At 39.9% G+C, this 19,567-nt stretch overlaps 1 protein-coding gene across 6 annotated transcripts in view; it reads left to right on the top strand.

Moving 5' to 3' along the window:
* LOC113008116 (plakophilin-4) overlaps positions 1-19,567 on the top strand; it is a 91,008-nt gene that overhangs the window by 9,446 nt on the left and 61,995 nt on the right. For 4 of the 6 annotated variants that reach the window (XM_026145287.1, XM_026145288.1, XM_026145284.1 and 1 more), the window contains exon 2: positions 11,727-11,863. In XM_026145287.1, the coding sequence (XP_026001072.1) occupies positions 11,735-11,863 (129 nt within the window). In that variant the 5' untranslated portion in view covers positions 11,727-11,734. Of the gene's footprint in view, positions 1-11,705; positions 11,864-19,567 lie in introns of all 6 variants that reach the window. The other 2 variants (XM_026145286.1, XM_026145285.1) reach the window with 2 other exon arrangements.

The raw sequence follows: 19,567 nt of genomic DNA, 5'->3' as shown, positions 1-19,567 counted from the left end.
TTTCCCATACAAATGATAAATATCAGATGAGGGTCCCTGCCCGAGATGGTGGCACTACATGATGCGGGGAATCGGCGGGATACAACCTCTTTAGCCTTTGATTCTGGCCCTTTGGTGGAGATAAGAGCCATAGCCATGGTTAACATTCATAACATTCGTAACTATCACTAGCTGCCGTCAAATCCAAGCTAGTAGCAGCGAAAGCCAGTTCAGCATGTTAGAATAAGAAGGCGGAGCCCTGAGCACAGCGTGACAAGGTCAGTCATGGACAGACGTGGTGTCACTGGAGCTTCCGTAGTTGGTCAAGCCAAGGCGATTCCTATAGTTAAACACTAAGCGAAATTAGAAAAAGAACTATAAATTCCTGTCACTTTCCAGCCCACGACACAATGTCCATCTTCCATACTGTCTGTGGTAGTGAGTAAAAGACTCCAAAAATCCCCCTAAATTTAAAGATGACTGCTAATCAGAGCAGTATCTGAAATGATAGTTAAATTTTGAATGTCCTTACAGTAGAAAAAGGCATTAGAACAGTGTAAGAAGACTGTAACATTAAAGTTTAGTTTCCTTTTATTGCACTAAGGAAAATTGCATTAAAATATATCTATATTTACTTTTCATCGATACCCTGTGATCACTTTAGATATTACAAAACTTCAGACCCACTCTCAGTATTGTCTCACAAATATATACTCTCTCGCCTACATTTTGTTTGTTGGGGTTTCTCACTGTAGTATACGCATGAAAAATGATGGGGTCATTGATGAGTAGCCTTCCAGCAATGTGTTTCACAAACATGTTAGCAAATCACTGTGAAGACACCACTTGACTCTGCAGCACCATCTGCTCAGCTGTGATGTGGCGTGTGCTGCATGTGCTGCAGGCAGTGGAGAAAGCATTGTAGACAATCAAGCTGGAGCCGCTCTACCAGGGAAATCATGTGATGACAACTTTTACAAAACATCCAAAGTATCTTTTCCTGCATTATCTTGTCAGTTTCTGTGCAACATGTAAACCGATGCAGATCTGTGATGGACTAGGCTGATGATTTGCTAGCTTCAATTATTTCAGTTATTTATTTATTCGAACCTTGTTTTGCTATCAGAGTGCATTTAATTTGAAAGGTATTATTCTTTTCCTTCAATTAAATGTGAATGGAGATCAAAAATCCTGTCAGAATAGCTTCTTCGTGACACAATAAAACAGGTTGTTGGGCACTATTTTCACCCACCTTCCCTCCAGCAGTTATTGGCAGTAGTCACTGAAATATTCAACCTAAGTTGGTGCTGACTTTTTTTTTCTCTCTGCCTGATCTGATTTCTGTACAGTAACCTGTCACCTCAGAACGTAAACATTTTAGTTTAAAAAAAAAAGTACTCATGTGCAGAACAAATCAATCTGTCAAGAGACAATTTTCAAGCTGTAATTCACAGCTTGTGGTAAATACCAGATTGGCATGCAGGTTATTGTAGAACCCCTTAGCTGCTTAAACGAATTGTTGCTACTTGACTGTTTCTAGCTTGCATAGAAATATGGCAAAATGTATGCTTGTAATACTTATTGTATGCTATCTCTATTCTGTCTCTTGATCTCTGTTTGAAAAAAGTGCAGACTAAAGGTACGTGCTGGGCTAATCTTGGAGTTTATATAACTTTCGGATACCTTTCACTGGCTATCTTGTTATGGTGTACATTTTTAATTGATCACAATAGGAAAAAAAGGAAGTACCATGTAATAGTGGGTCTTTGTGCTTAAACATTCTTTTTACTTTTTCAATAACATTAACTGAACTGTTTCATTTTGAAAGCAGTTGCTTCATTTCTTTATGTTTTGTATGTATATTTGTGCAATTAATAGTGGCAAGACTGAAATTTGAATGGACAGCAGCACATTGTTTCATGACCCCTGCCTGTCAACTCTGAAGCGCAAGGCATTGAGTAGGCAGTGCTGATGCAAATCAGTTATCAGAAAATACACTGCACATCTTTAATGTATCTATGCACATCCCTCTTTAAGTTCATACTTCCCAGCAAACAACAGTTGGAGTTTTTGCTGTTGTTGTTTTTACCAGAGTTCAGAAGTCAGTCTCACTAAATTCAGTCTTTCGGTGTGAGTATTTTATAATTATTGAAGCTTACTGTGTTCACTGAACAATTATTTTAAGCAATGTTTAAAGCCAGAAGACCAGAATATCTTTGGAGCCTAGAGATTGTCTATTAAAACGAAAAGGGAAGTAGTTTGTGTCAATATAAAAGGATTATCTTTTACATCCCAAAGCAGAAGAGCTATTATGATAACTAGAAAATGGCTCTGGTCACTGTCACAGATACATTTCCTAGCTCCTTTAATCATTCTTAATTAAGGTCAGTACAGTTATCTTTTAAAGGACGACATTTCTAAATTGCCCGAAGAATCATGTTGGATGTCCATTGTTCATTCACTCACTATAATTCTTAAACTCTAGCAGATATTGGTAATTGGTGATGTCTGTTAATACTTTTGTGTGCAATCACAGGACTTGCAGTTATTACGGCTTATGTTTTTGTTTTTTTTTGGTTTTTTTGGCACATCAGAGTTCTTGATAATGTTTTTGGAAGTAAGTTATCTTTAAACTGTGGGTCCATAGTGTAGTAGCAAGTGAAAGGTTGCTGCTTTGATCTCAGCCTGAGACACAAGGGTGAAAGCAGATAATTCCACCATTAGGATTCATGAAACTTGGACTTATTATGAGTGGATGATGATGGTCTCAAAACTTTACCATGTTATTTCAACAAAATCTCTAATTATTATAGTTCTAAAAATATAGGAAAAAAATACTGAAAGTGGTGTTATCAATGCTTGCAGATGGCAGTATTTATAAGTGTCATTAAATGAAAGGCATTTTCCATCCCTCTTTTCAAATGAGCTACTGTCATTGATGAAACACTTCCTTATTCGAAGTGTGAATCAAAGTGCCAGCAGTAGCAGCAGCAGCAGCATTATACTGCAATAATAGCGACACGCCATTATGTGTAATGAGACGACATAAGTCAAGTGTAGGCACAAAAGTGGCCTAAGTACTCTTGTGCTTGGGGTACTTTTTAAATAAAAGTATAACATGACTGCTTAACACTTAGTTTCACAGTAACTAAAGTAAATTGACCTTGTAACTTTCAGGAGGTGCACAATAGTGTTACACAGTAAAACTGAAATATATATTCTTGGGTCTGGATTTTTTGCCAGCTGCATTTTTCAATTTGTTCTTCCTGCCACATGGAGTGCAGCTAGCAAGCGGAGCTAAGAATGCTCGGTTGAGACATTTGTTTACTTTTAGATTGCATCACCAGTTGCTAGTATCTCTTTCGTTTGGTTGTTCTCAGTGGTGTTCTCAGAAAGCTTTCTTGTACATTTACTTTAAATTACTTGGAAATAGTTGAAGTAGCTTCCTTTTTACTTAACTGAGATCGCTGACATGCACTCTTGCTCTCAGACATGCCTGGTAAAGTTAATATCAGCATAATGATCACCTTTCCACCGTGGGAGCTCAGAGCAGCAAGTGCAAGGTACAGTAAACACAAATATCCTTTTTCCGACTGCAGTGGAAAAAGCAAAGATTCTCTTGCCTCATGATAGTTGGGATAGACTCCAGCTCCCCGCAAGCCTGGTAAGGACACGCAGAGGAGAATGGGAGGGTTGAATTTACAATTCATTCCAGTTACAAGTTTATTTGTTTTCTTCTTGTTCATTCAATGTTTAACCAATTGGCCACAAGTTCCATTGAGCAGTTCTTTCAGGGCATCTTGGAAAGATGACCCCTTAGTAAGTAGTTTTTTTTCCCCTCCCCTGAAAGTGACCCTAAACGAGGTCTAACAGCGGGATGGTTCATATTATCTTAAAAAGGCATGCAGGCAACAAGCTGTTCTGAAATGGCCTACAAACTCTTACAGCGGAAAACAACCATTAAATGCTGAGTGAGCTTAGTTATTTGCGTGACACATTTCATTGTGGGAGCCAGAACACTGCCAATAACAGTAATGCTGATTTTTCCTTTTCAGTTCACGCCCTTTCGGATGGTCCTGGTATTTCATGACATAAAATCTAAACAGGATAATTTGAATTGATAGTTATTCCAGTCAGCCGTGGGAAAAATGCTTGACACGGCAAATCGAGTGCATAGGGTTGATAAAAGTCACATTGATTAAACACATTTTAACTCGGCTGAGAAATTAGGTTAAATAATGAACATCCGATGCCATGTTTAAATCCCAAGATACATTTGTCCGGTATAGCATACGTTACAAAAGGAATTAGTTTTTTTAAGTTTTTTTTTTATATATATTGACTGTTTAGATGATCTACACAACATTGTTATAATTCCCTCTTGGAAAGCATTTCTGCTGAAGTTGTTGTGTTTCTGTTGTAATTGTACGCAGAAAGGCTTTAGGGTGTTAAATGTATTTGTCTAACGACGTGTGACAGAATGAAGCATGTCTGTCTCGCACAGACCCCGATTCTATTTAAGGGATTAGCATGCAATCATTATAATTTATGTCCCCGCATGTCACAACATATTACTGGTGGTGACATGTTGGAAACAGCTGATGAGACTTCAGTTGCGCCTCTCAGCTCCCTGTTAGTTAAGGTATTGAGAGGAAATGATTTTGAGGGTGAATGATCTGTAGGATTTTTGTTTGCAGAAAGTTACTCTTGCGTTTTTATCGCTGCACGGAGCAAACACAGATTATTTGGTGATGCAGTCATCTCTTCAATGCGCTTTTTAAGTAAACGTGTCTTGGATGGTAAAGTGCAGCTCAGGACTTACCCACGTTTCTTTCCCGCCCCCCACTGTGCTGCAATGACTGTGTTCCCTACCTTTATTCATTCACAAGCCCTGCCCTGTGGCCACACATGCTCATATACCTAGACCTCAGGTTATTGCAACATTTCTCGGGGTGAGGTCCAATGTGTGAAGTGGGCATGGGTGCAGCTTCTGAGTGATTTCCTTCCCACACTCTTTGTTGAAAAGTGAAGGAGATGCTCTCAGGCTTTCGTCTCTATTCACCACAGCCTTGTACGTCTAACGTTTTTAATCCTGTATCAACAGAAGGACAGGTATGTGTCTCACTCAAAGGAAACTACATCTTTCTTTTGAGCTTATTCAAGGTAATTATTGACAGAGTGATTGTGTGTGCGCAAAAGTGACTGATTCTGCTTTGGAAAGGAGACATTCCTGTTGGGTGTGTCAATATGAGCAAAGTATTTTTCAGCTGTTGAAAGCAGCAGAAAGTCAAACATCTGGTTGTCTAATAATAACTTTTTTTCTTGTTTTGATCCTGGCACGTCCACTATGTGGGGCTCACAAGAAGTTTTCATTATTTTCTTCAAAATGCTATTTTCTTGTGAGCACATTACTAGCAAATCCATGTATTGATGCTTAGATGCATATTCTGTCTGACGTTGGGGTCAGTCAAGGTTCATACAGTTTGATTCAGACCATTTACACATTTGTATTTCTAAATTCCCACATCTGCTCATAGCAAATACTTTGTGAGGATGTCCGCCAGTGTTTCGTAACCATCTGTTGAGTCTAATAGTTTGCTCAGTTAAGAGGTCTAGAAATGGCTTCAGTTTCAGGGCCATACCTAAAAATGAAATGCTGCTGTTGTGAATGAGAGTTTTTTTAACTTTCCTCAAAAGTGTTTTTGAACCTCTCTCTGTCTTTGTAGCGTCTGCTGGACATAATTTGATGGTGTTTTGTGCATCAGGAAAGTCAATACACTGTTAAAAAAGAAGCAATTTAGTATTGTGGGTCTTTGGGGATGTTGTTGTACCTGCTGAGATTATTAATGATTAGTGATGGGACTGAATTTCTCCTCACAATAAAAGTCAGTCTAGATAAGCTGGAAGCATTCATGCGTCGCATGGCCCTGACAGCAAACGGTTATTTATTTATTTTTCTTACTTAAAAATATAACTTGAAATACATCAAATGATTTCACTCGTCAGATTGTCCTCTCAACATACGGTAATCAATGCAACTTGGATATGCTCATAACATGGTTTTTGTTTGTTTAACCTTGGTAAACTGTATAATGCATGTGTGATTATGCTGCACTGAGACAACCAGCAATCAGACATACACCACGTTGGTTTGAAAATTACACATCTGACTCTTCATTGTATTTTAGAAAACAAGCTTTCTGTCTAATAACAGGAATATTGGGGGATGATTTGCAACAGGCCTGATTACTTCAAAAAAGATTCACAAATTCAGTGAGGCTAATTGGATCATGAACAAATTAATTAATTATTTTGAGGCATTTGTATTGTGATTTTGGGATCTGCGTCAGACTTATTGCACCCATGTTTCCATTACAGATCTGGGGGTGGGGGGAATCTGACCAGCAGCATGAATGGCATCCAAGCATAAATCTAGCTCCATTTGTTTTCCTGTTAGGAAAAACCACAGATTTTATGTCCTGACAGGCTGGAGTTTGTGCAACCTCCACAAACACAATAATTCGCCATGACGGAGAAAAGTGAAATGCAAGATAAAACTTGTGAGACAGTCCAAGTCACTGCATCACAACCACTCAGACTCACTACTACGTTCTGTAAAAAGTCTTTTATAGGGTGCTGCTCAAAAGGCAAAGTTCTTCATGTGACTTTTTGTCTTCATGTGTCATAATACATTTAAAGTTGTGCATTAACTATCAAACTGTAATTTCCAACAAATATTAAGTATACATTTAGTGAAAAATTCAGCCTGAAAACTGGTCTTTAAGTAGCTCTCGCCTGTGTTTGTGCCATTGATTTTTCCCAGCTGCTTTTAGCTCAGCAAGTCAAGGCAATCAACTGCTGCTTCTTTGAGATTCCCTGCAATTGAAATTCAGGCTAATGTACTATCATTTCTCAGCTCGTCTCCATTTCTGTGCTGAATGTCGGTGATGTGGTGTCACTCAGCCCCCTGGAGAGAAATTTGCTTCCCTGAAAGTCAACAGATAATGGTTCTAATGGGTTTGACGTACAGGACCAATTACAGGAACACCGCGTGTGTTCAGGTGATGGCAATTTATCAACTTTGCAAGTAAAAGGGGCTGAAAAGGAACTTTTAAATAAGAAACAATAAGAGGATTTCAGAAAAAAATAGTCTAAAGGAAAACAGTTGCTTTTATTATACTTTTGCAGGGAAAACTAATTTGAATACAGCAGTGCGTGCTCATTTGCCACTTTTTTGGGTGCATCTGTTCAGTTGCTAGTTAATGTAGAAATCTAAGTAGCCAATTACATGGCAGGAGCTAGTTAAAGATGTCAAACCAAGCATCAAAATGGGGAAGAAAATGACTTAAAGTTTACGTCATCATTGTTGGTAGTGGTAGATTGACTGATTTGAGGGTACTACTGTTTTGGTCTAATGGTGTGGGAGATATTTTTTTTTTATTTTTTTTGGCATAGCTCGGCCCACTTATTACCAACTAAATATCACCGAGTATCACCTCAATTTGGTTTAATGAAGTTGAAAATGAGTTCACTGTACTCAAATGGCCTCTACAGCCACCAATAGAGCACCTTTTGGATGTGGTTGAATGGGAAATTCACAGCATGGATGTTCAGCTGCCAAATCTGCAGCAACTGTGTAATGCTATCATGTCAATATGAAACACATTCTCTGAGCAATGCTTCCTGGCAACTGCCATAAAGAATTAAAGCCGTTCTAAAGGCAAACACTGGTTCCACCCAGTTCTAGCAAGGTGTACTTAACAAAGTGGCCAGTGAGTGCATGTATAATGACATCAAGATAAACTCCTCACCACTGTGACTTTGACAGCAGTGCTGGCTTTTTTTTCAGCTGCTCCCTCCTTCACCGCTGGATGGAAACGCATATTTGTTCTGGGACAGATTTCACCCAGATTCAATATGCTTCCTATACGCAGTGTGCTTCCTGCCAGGTTTGAACCAGGGATCGTGACAGGTTATTACCGGAGCTGTGATATACATCTGCTTATTTCATTTAATTTTTTTAACTTGTTTTTCATCCGATTGTATAGCAGCAGACAGTTTTAGTACAAGTAGGACAATAAACTGAAAATCCTGCTAATTTATTTGCAGTGTTTTTGTTGACGAGACATCAGACTTTACAGCTTGACAGCTGGCCAACTAGCTACCCAGCAGGGACAGTTACAATAAAGTAGAATCTGCACACTGTTCGCTCAACTTCCACTGCTTCATATCTTGCAGGCAGAGATAATATCTTGTCATCAAATACAAACGTGGCTCGGAGCCTTTTTCCCAGTTTATCCCTATCCCGTAATGCAGTCTCTGAATGTGGAAAAGCCAGAGTCGACAGTCCCTGATCCACACGGACTGCCTTATTCACTGCATAGTCTGTGTGCAACTCAAGATGCTTAATATAGCGACATATCATCTTGCTTACTTTTTACCTAAAGTGCCAATCTACAGACAGACACAGACATTTATGTTCAAATAACACATTATTTTTCTCAAAGGAAACATTTCTTCAGCATCTCTTTTCGCTCTTGGGTGGGTCTTTGTTCCTGGCTTTTTAAGGACTACTTCCCAAAACACCCAACGTGCTCTGATTGGCTGGCTAGTTCTTGCTATGTTATGGCGAAAATCAGACATTGATCTCCAAATGAAGTCTCGTCAACAAGTATTACTAGCAAGAAAACAATTCAACTCACCACAGTTTATAGTGTCACAACAAAAGGGTCTGACTACTGGGCCTGAAGATTGATTTATTTCTTTAATTCGGTTAGAAATACAAAAACAAAACCACAAAACATTTCTGCTTGGTGGTTATGTTTGATTAGAGCAAAGTTTGCTTGTTGTTTATTGAGAGACTCGCAGATACATGAATGCCGTAAAACTGTGTATTTATCTACAAACGAGCCTTGGCTTTCACCTCAGTTATTCCAAATATTGTGAGTAGAAGAAAAAACACATCTTCAGAAAAATGTCTGTCATAACCTTAAGTAGGCAGTTATAACCCAAAATGCTTCCTAGCAGAAATATGAGACGGGTAAACATGCAAAACTCTAACAAAGGTTTCCTTCTTCACTCTGACTTCTCAGAGTCACCCTTTTTCTTCTGCACGTCGATTGCTAGTGACAGATAATAGTTTTTCTCCCGCAGCGCTTGTTGGGGAAGGTGTTACTAGACACGGGTGGTTTTCGAGTGATCCAAGGACTGATTAATTCATGACTGTAGATGAAACTGATTGGGGGGGGGGGAATGGAGGGGGGAAAAAGGCTGTATATGAACTTGAAGCTCTGCCTCAGCTTTCTTTATTGCTATCCCCTTTAAAAAAAACCCTTCATTTAGGTTTTGACACATTAGAAGAAATAAGTTTTCAAACCCTGTAGCACACTCATTTTCCCTTTATGTCCTTTCAGTATGAACCACATTTAGTTTGGGAAACGGTCACCAGAAGAGGTGTTGTGTAAGAAGCTGAGAGGAGTGGCCAGGTCTGAGGTCAGTAGATCAGATCATGTGATCCAGTGTGTCAGGGTGGGGTCAGACTAAGACTTTTCTTGGCAGACTAGGAGACACTGAGGATTATAATGCTTACAGGGAGATTTAGCTTTGACTAGAAAAGGATGTCTAGTAAAAGAGAGGCTTATTATTCCATGTTGAATAGGTAGATAAGTCTGACAGTTGATGAAATTCATTTTCAGTTTTCTTTAGTCTTGCTGTCATGCAGGCTGTTTGTATTCTGCTTAGTCAAAGGAAACAATTATAACAGTAATAATTAGACACTGGCTTGCTTCTTTATCTTGACCACAATGAGGTCATCTTTATTCTGGAGGAACTACGCAGTGTGGTCCTTGCGCATTAAACTAATGACAGCCTTGAAATCTGCACAGATTGGGTCTGCCTTCTTGGCTTCTTACCTACTTTTAAAGCTTTGTACTTGTTCTTTGAACTGTTTAAGGGCCTGAAATACCCAAGTTTCAACCCACCAGGCTTACAGTGAGGTTTTTCCTCCCTCCCTCGTTTGGAGGGCAATACAAAGAAATGTTGAAGAACCAGTCAGCCATGTGCTTTTAAGGACTGTGGTAGGTTGGCAGCTTCGCTGTCTTCACTTGTATTTCACAGCTGCTGAAAAGTCAACGATAAGCACAGTGAAATCATTGTAGACCAAATATAATGGGGGATTTCAGTGGTAGGCTTCTACACCCATCACAAATTTTCCTTCTTTCTTATGGTGCCTTCAGCAAGGTTTGCTGTACTTCCTGGATGTTGTTTTCTTTGGTTCTCTTTCCTAAAGTCTGCTCTAGTCTGGACAAGTTTAGCCTGCTGAGAAATACTGAGATTATATACACAGATTTTGGTCATATTTTCACTCTTTAGTGTTTTTGTTGGCAAGTCATTTTTTTATTTATTTAGTTTTTTTTTAATGGAAGATTGAATGTTAAATCCTGTTTTTATAGAATATACCGTGATAAACATGTCATGTACCGTTATACCTGTCCTGCATAGTTAATTGCAGCCTGTTAATTAAAAGAAAAGCAGAAGAGTTTTCTTTCCATCCTGAATAGGTTGGCAACTTCTGTGAGTTTTCAAAATATGCCCTCAGTCAGTCCTGTCAGTGTTTTCCTCTGTGTGTGAGTGTATGTGTGCAGCAGTCAGGGAGGAGGAGCTCAAATTTTCTAGTTTCCCATTTCTGGCTTTTCTGGGAATAACATGGAATGTCCTGGTTCAAAGGCTGCAGTTGAGGGATGTGGTGGGAGGTAGTGGAGCACTGTGTTGTAAACTGCAAGTGAACAAGCAAAGTACCTTGGTGACTGATCAGAGGATGTATGTAACGTGGTATGCAGGACATTACATATATTACATACTTAACATACTTGGTGTTAGTGAAGCATTAATCTGTAATACCAGAGCTGGCATGTGATTCTTCACATCTCAGAAACATTGAATGTCTCACACTGCCTTGGTGACGCTCTCCCAGAATACCTCTGGATCACATTTTGTCCACATGTTTCGGGACCTGCAAAACTACATGCTTGTAGATTACACCAGCAGTGCAGTATCTCAGTCGTGCATCTTCTGTGTTTATTAGACCCCCTTGCTTTTGGTGTGACACAGCCATCACAGCCTTTAACTGTCTTCTCTGGTGAATCTGGATCCACCTCAAGCAAAGCTCCCTTGACGCTGTCTCCGTCAACAGAAATAATGAGATCATAACTATTTGTTCCACTTTCTCATTTCAGTTCAGAAACACCTTATCACCTTTTTCCAAAGGCCTGCCCTCTCGCATCTCTTGCAACATCTCCAATACATCCAGTAATACAGAGAAAAGTCACCTGTGGACACACATGTTAGGGCAACTTTTGCATTGCTAAGATTGAAATTTCCATTCCATTTTTTGGCCTCACCAGAATCGCTGGCTTTCCTTTTGTTTGTGTTGGATTTTTATATGACTAAATTTCATACATAAATCATTATTTAAGTCGTGTGTTGTCTCAAGACCATATGGCATTCATTTGCACTGTCACAGACATAAAACATTGACAGTCCTTTTCTTGTTTGGGCCATATGGCATGTGTGGGTGTATGTTTGTGCATTGCTGGTGTGGTGCACCTCCACTTCTCAGCATCGCTTTGCCTGCGTGTGTTCGCACGCGCACGCACCCAGTCCGGTATGTGTGCAAGACTTTTAGCCGAGCGCCTGTGGTGACCAGAGCATTGTGTGTGTGTGTGTATATGTGTGTGCGTGTGTCCCAGCAGGAGGAATGCCAGCTCCTGAGCAGAGCCCAGTGACGGAGGAGGGGCTTCTGCTGACCATCCGCGACAGTTCAACTGGCCGCAACATGGAGGCTGACAACACCGCCAACAACATCCTGGCCTCCGTCAAAGAGCAGGTAGTGGGTTTCTTCCACTCACACTGTGCTAAAAGCCCCTTTGCTTCATGTTAAATCTCTGATATTACAGCACAGTTACAGCGTTTATGAACCATTATTTTGTATTGGGACATTTCAGAAATGCTACTGTTTACTGTATGCATGGCTTTTTTTCCCCCACTTATTTGTGTCACACAACATGTTAACACTGTAATTGTATAACTTAACGTTGAAAGTGGTCACATCTCAACGTGTGAGATGATGAAAAGATTTTCATTTACAGCCGAATCCTCATCATAGACTTTTATTTGCTTTATTCTATTGTGAAAAAAAGTGAAGTGGAGGAAGCTTGACAAAGAAAGCGATTCATGGTTTATCGCCTGCAGTTATGGCCTGGCTTGTATCAGAGGACAACTAGAAAGATCATCTCTAGCAGGGATTGAGAGCTTGAGTAGAGACGTGCCCTCTGACTCACTCCGTTTCCCTCTGTGATTCATCCACGCCCCCTTTGGTTTTTTACACACACTCCTTTTTCTTTCTGGCTTCACTCCAGTCCTTCATACTTCTTGGGAATCCAGCACAGGGCATAATGTGCTACAGAGATTTTGATCATTATTAATAATTTGAATTCCCTTGTGTGAAATCTTGCGTACATTTCCTGAACTACGCTCATGTTGAGCTAAAGTTTGAGAATGATTAATGGTTTTCCTTCATTTTATTATTAAAAAACTTTTTTAAAAAAGGACTGCACGAGTGCTATTAAGACGTGCTGCAGGAAAGTGGGTATTGTTTACATGTGTGAGGAAGGAAGGAAGGAAGGAAAGAAGGAAGGAAGGAAGGAAGGAGGGAGCACCTGTCATTGTCACTTCCTTCCTTAGAATAATCCTTGGTGGCTCATCCGGTTGGAGCAGATATCCATGCAGGCGAGCAGGAAGGGCGAGTAGCCTGCCTGAGCTGTTGCTTTTAGAATGACTGGCTGGAGGCATGGCTCGACGGGGATTCCTGCCGAAGAGTCGATACTTTAAAATTATAGTTCTCCTCGGAGTTTATGCAGGACAGAGTTGGAGAAATGAATAAAGGGATGAGTGCGAAGGAAAATGCGTAGAAGGTCAGAGACGAGGGTAGTTAGGGTTTCGGGTTTTTTTCCGTCCTCTACTTATATGTGAGGTTTTCCTGTGATTGTTGAGAGAAACCTTCGAGGGATCGCGCTGTGGATGTAAACATGCATGTTTTGTAGCCATGTTTGTGGTTAGGGCTGAAGCTAAGGAATGAAAGTGCTTGACAGGAGTGTTTGGTAAGTGTTTATTGTGTTAAGGCTGCATCTTTTATTTTTTGTCTTTGTTCTGCTTCTTTATTTAGCAGAGTTTCCTCTCTTTGACTAGTCTCGTTCACTCCTCGTCTTCCCTCCTCTTCGTTCTCCTTGGAAATTTCATTTTGTCATTGCTGTAGTTACAGCTGCACAGCCTTTGCCCAGATGCCCAAAGAAGGAAAGGCTCACCAACATGTTGGTGTTTATTCACTTGGACATGTCGCACTCTCTCTTTCCTTTTAACTACTTGCAAACATCAGCCTCTCTCTCCCTCTCTTTTTCCCCCTTTGCTTTCTTTAGCCTGTAATTTTAGGACTTGGTTGTGTTGCACTGTAGCTCCTGGAGTCCTGTTTGTGCTCTGTGCTTGTTTAATAGCAAGCACCATCTGGATGACACATCCATAATGGTTTATTACAGATCCAGTGTTTAAATGTCAAAGTATTTCTTGCAGCTCGTTCTTATTTGCCTCTGAGAAGCACGCGTGCTGTTTCTCAAGCTTGAGTCAACTCATAGCAAATGAACTGTATTGTTATTCAGTATTAACTTCATAAATTCTCAATCTTCAGACCTATCTTTGAATTAGAATTTAATTTAACCAAAGGGATGATTATTATTTTTATTTATTTATTTTTTAAATCTTTAAATCTGTCTTAGGTCTAATTAAAGCAATGGGGCAGCATTGGCACTCATTCAGACCAGACTAATTATAATTTGGTGTTTTTCATTATTTGATTTGATTTCAGTTCTTTTATTTTTACGTTCACTTCATGTTAATTTAGGTTTGTTTACTGAATGGATAAGCTTGTTTCTGTTGAGTTTTTATTGTTTTAAATCTTTATTTTGCGGTAAGTTTTTAGGATTTTGAGTATTTCTTTTTAATTATAGATGGGTAATTTACATGGGGCAAGATTTGAGGAGTTCAGAACACGGTTAACTATGTAGGCCTCCCAGTCTTAATAATCGAATGTGCCAACACCTCTTCACTCTTGTAATAATAACAAATTTGACCAAATTAAAAGAGACTAAAACTACAGGTCTTTCCCGTATGTATCTATATATATTTGTTCCGCATTATTCAGGCATATCCAGGCAAGTTGCATCTCCTTCGGAAGAATACTCGCTCATCTTCTCAGTAAATTCCAAAGAATTTGGGGTTGGATGCACAGCTGCGTGCTTGTTCAGAGATTCATCTGTAGGTGAGCATCACCTTACTCATTATATAGCTGAACGTGGCTCACGATATTCAGTATGATTATCAAAACATTTGACCTAAATTAATTGAATGCAGTTTAGACGCACAAGTACCTGCTCTGAACAAGCAACATAAGAGGAAATAATATTTGTTTCTACTTTAAACATGTTGTTTGTTTTGTACATTTGAGTTTAATGAATCATTTAGTGCAGACGTTATTCCTGTCACATGACACCGTGAAGGCTCTAACTTCCTGGTTGTCTGGGTAACTTTCTGTGTGGAGTTTGGATGTTCTCCCTGTGCCTCCATGGGTTTCTTCCAGCTACCGCCGGCGTCTTCCCACAGATCAGACATGCTTGTTAGGTTAACTCCTTCTAAAATAGCCATGGATGTGAGGTAGATTAAGTGCTTAAAGTGCATAGAATAAAGTGCTATATGAATGGTTGAATGTGGGTCGCAGTCTAAAGCGTTTCGATTGGTCAGAGTGACTAGAAACTGCTATAAAAGGGCCACGAAAGCCCCAGTCCCTTTTTCATTTCAATTTCTATTGGTGAAAGGAAAAAAAAAAAAAATAGAAAATTATGGTTTTTGTTCTTCTCCAACTGTATTTTTAACTCGTGTGTATTCGTGAAGAGCATGTGTTTGACATTTAATATTCTGTTTTCTTTCCAGTTGTAATTTTTGTAGCATCAGAACACAATTTGCATTAGTTTTACATAAAGTAGGTTGTAGGGCTATGCGATATGACCAAAACCTCATATCCCGATATAAAAATTCTATCGTTCGATAACGATATAAATCACAAAAATGTAACCTTTTCTGTAAATTCTGTGAATCTCGACTTGCGTGAAGTGTTTCCAGCTGCGCGTCATGTAGCTGGAGTCCAGTGTTTTAACCAATGCATGAAACGATACATTTTTAGACATAAGTTGTAACGGCTGCTGTTTTCTTTGAGAGTATTTATTACAGAGTTCTGCGGGGAAAAGCCGGTTCTAACGTTTGATGCTAAGGTTTATTTTTTAGCACCTGGCGGCTCTTTTTTACGTCTCATCCGTAAACAATCTGCTCTTTCACGTGATTCAGTTTATTTTGAAAAGTCTCAACAGGATCTTGAGCTTTATTGTGAAAGGTTTATGTGGAACATAAACAAGCAGACACGCGATGCTGTTACCGTCGTTGTTGCTAACCACAACACATAAAAACAGGCGCTTGTCTGTCTGTAATGTGGTTATTTTAAATATAAGAGAAATAGAGAACTTTAAGAAATTAATATAGCCACTACAGTGACCATCAAAACGATGAAAAAATATTGCCGTAAACAGATTATTTTTGCGACACCACGAAACAAACGATAGCGTAAAATGAAACGATAGACGTTTTTATATCGTCATCCGATATATATCGTTATATCGAACAGCCCTAGTAGGTTGTGTGTCAAAGGATGTTGTAGTAGTGTAGTAATTTTAGTTTCCATTGTACCCAAATAAAGTGTTGTATGAGTGGATAACCTAACAGGAATGTGTATGTGTCTACTCAAATAATTCCATTATGTTGGTAGACTACAATGCAAATTGAATTTATGATTGTTGTTATTTTGATATGTGAGACAATGGCATTACAGATTATAGGGAGAGTTACGCAAGCTGTGAAATACTGAAAACATCCTAAAGCCAAGAGATGGGCTTCTTACAACAGTGTCCTTTAAATTTAAATTAAATAGTGTCACATTTGGTGGTTATTAAAATGATTATTTTAGAGATGATGGCTGCGATCTATTCTCTGGGAGCTCATTGGTAAGGTAGTTGGGTAATTTAGTAAGTAAGTGCATTTCATGTAAATACACATACTGTAAAATGTAAATGAAAACCTTTTATGACGTTAAAGTGATTGTTGGTGAATAATGGTGGCTGCATCAGACACCATTGTCAGCAGCCTTTAAAAACAAGCCAAATTGAGACTTGAAACAGCTATATAGGAGCTCTTTGGCTGTCTGAGTGGGAAGCCATGACATCCACTGCGCAGGCATTAATGAGGTAGAGGTCAGGTCTTTAAAGGGCCATCTCATTGATCAGTTTGACCTAATCTCTGCTTTCTACTGCTTCTCCCTTGAGAGAAATAGCTGCAGAAAAGGAGGGTCCTTTCGTTGCATCAGCTTCGATCTCATCAGCACCAAGTACTTCTTATACAAACACTTCTCTAGTGGCCCCTCGGTATACCTATTTTTAGGTATGTTAGTATTAAGTAGGTTGCAGAAACAGACAGAGGGGGAAGGATGATGGGTGACGATAACGTTTGCGCTTTCCTGACAGCGTGCACGCTGTACACGTAAAGTCTGTGCATAGTTGACCTGTTATTAACTTAAACCTTGAAATGCCAAACTGTGTTTTATTATTTGTATTTTTAGAAGTTATAAAGCACGGAATTTTTTTTTTCTTCAAACTTTTTTGTGGAATAATATAATAATTCTTCTATTATATCTGCAGTACTTGAGTATTTCCATTAAAATTCGTGCTCATGAGCAGTTCAGGCAGTACTTCAAAATGTTTTTAAAGCAGTAGGAGCTTCAGGTTGGAGCTGATTTACTTCTTTATCCTTTATTTTGGAAAAGACTGATTGTTTGCTGATGTTACTCTATTACAAATATGATTTACTGTTGTATATTGTGAGTATAGTTCATGCAGTAATATGTTACACAATACACATTTGCAAGTGCACTAAATGTATACAAGAGGTTCCACACTAAAGAGACTGCAGGAGCCGATCCTTTCCTGCTCAACATTCCCACTTTACTTCCTGGCCTTTCCCCTCTTTCCTCTCGCTTGCTCTGCGTTGCTGTTGAGGCATTTTTTCAGGAGGGGGACTGTTTTTTTTATCCTTTATTATGACAGGAAAGCTCAAAGAAGTAGACAAAGAGCAGGGGGGAGACGACGCAAATGCCTCTGGTGTGGATTCAAACCTTTGCCTAATAGTTCGCCTGCTCAACCTGTTGGGCTAAAGCAGTGCCGACTGTTGAGCTATTTTAATGAGGGATTCTGTCCAAAAAATGCTGCTGCTACTCAGTGGATCCATAATGCAGTGGTTTACACATTTACCTAACAAGTGAAAAGATCCCTAGTTTGATCCCAGGAGGAAACTGTAGTTCTTTGGAGGTTGTATCAGGAAGGGCATCAGCATAAAAATCTGCCAAATAAAATATGTGGCGCTACATGCTGTAGTAACACTCAAATGTGGTAACCACAACCACAGCTGCTCTATCATGGCTAGACTGATAGACCAGTATCAGTGGTTTCAGAATTAGTCTGCCTCAAGCATTGCAGAGACGTGTCCCTCGAGCAAATGAGTAATATTAAGATTGTGGTGTGTTGATTTTTGGAAATGAAACGTTTTGCTGCACTCCCGTTCCTCCTCCATTATAAAGCTTTGTTGTTAGAGTAATGCTGTTATTAGCTGTGCCTGGACATGCCTATATGCATGGCACAACTAGCAAAAAGTTGTGTTCCAACACACCACCGTACAAAAACAAAACAAAAAAAACACCACCACCATCACCACAGTGGAATTTTCCCACTTTGTTGGAGTCAATTACACATGAAAAATCTGTCTGCCTTCTGCTTTTTTGTGGTAAACTGAAGTTACAGTCTGTGACCCTGATTTCATCCAAATCAGGCATAGACACACGCACGCTGGCATTCTTCAGAGCTCAGGAACTGACCTTGCTTTCAGTGCTACAACTTTACCCTGTTAAAGGCTTGATGAGCTGGCTGAAATATTACTCACTTGAGATACCCATGAAAGCTTCTGTCTTGTTTTAATGAAGCCCAAGTCATCTTTGTCCAAGTGACCCAGCTTAAGGAGTTAATAGTTGGGGTCAGAGAAAAGCTCAGAGGCAGTGGGTTTTTTGGCCATTATGCATTTCCATGCCCTAAGCCCACAGAAAGGTTGAGTTCCCTCCGTAGGCGATAGTGTCTGTTCCACTTCCATAGGCGAAATAAGGATTCTAATTACTATCGACTAGTGATTTTCTCCACTTCTCGGGGTCTTATCTGCCTTCCTCTGCCTGGTGCTGCTGCTGTGACACAGGCAAGGAGAAATCTAGAGGCATAAGCATTCTGGCCTCGATTATAGTCATAAAAATGGAAGCCGGGCTCCGAGCAATTACCCCATGGGGGAGCAGGACAAGTATGAGAGAGAAGTGAGAGAGATTCAGAGGGGAGAGATGCAGGTGAAGGAGAGTGCGCAGATATACAGAGGAAAGACAAAACGCAGAGATGCCGAGTGGGGGGGCAGAAGCGGGAGTGTGAGCATGATGGAGAGAGGCAGAGTCAGAGAGGCTGTCACCTGTGAATGGTTCACTAAAGCTCTCTGACAGGAGGCTGTCAACGTAGACGAAAACAGAAAAGAAGGAAAAGGGGAAGAGAAGATAATCTGCTCCCAATGTGACACGATGTCAAAGGAGTGGTCTGTCTAGCCTGGCGCAGCAATGCTGTTTTCTACCCAGCCACGGGAACTCTCCCCCCTCCCCAACTAGCCTGTTAATACTCATCACCATCACTGTCATCATCATCATCATTACCACTATAATCATTGCCACTGTCAACAGCACACACAGGGAACCAGGTCATTTGGAGCAGGAGTTTCACTTCTCACATAAGAGGGTAGGAGTATAATAGTCCTTGGAATTGCCATGCATCCATGGATGAAGTTCAGGAAGATGGCTGGGTGAATCCAAAGTGAGGTTCGTGTCTTTATCCCAAACGCCGCTTAGTTGAGTTGCACTAAATGACTGTGGTAATCGCACAAGCCACTGCAGTCTTTGTTCACTGCAGCAACCTCTAGACTGACGGTCCTTAAATTGCTTACTCACCTTATTATACCTTAGAGCAATGACACAACACTATTGATCTCTCTGTGGAATTGTATGTTCACACGTCTGTGATTTCACTGCTGCAGTATTTTTGGCCCCTTTTCCACTTGAGAAGATACAGATTGTCTTTGAGTTACTTATTTACTGGCAGTATGTCTTGGTATTATTATCAACATCATCACATAAGAGCTTTTGTTGAGGTTCAACAGCTTGTAGCTGCTCAGAAACAAAAGCAGCTCTGGCGCAAAACTTGGATGAAAAGACTTGGTGAAGAAAGAAAGCGATGACGAGGGATGAGGGATGACGGCATTAGATTAGCGGCACAGGCTTTAGAAATGTTTCCTTGACAGACATAGCCCC

The sequence above is a fragment of the Astatotilapia calliptera genome, chromosome 16, assembly GCF_900246225.1.
Source record: "Astatotilapia calliptera chromosome 16, fAstCal1.2, whole genome shotgun sequence".
NCBI lineage: Eukaryota > Metazoa > Chordata > Actinopteri > Cichliformes > Cichlidae > Astatotilapia > Astatotilapia calliptera.
This window is presented reverse-complemented; position numbering and strand designations above follow the sequence as displayed.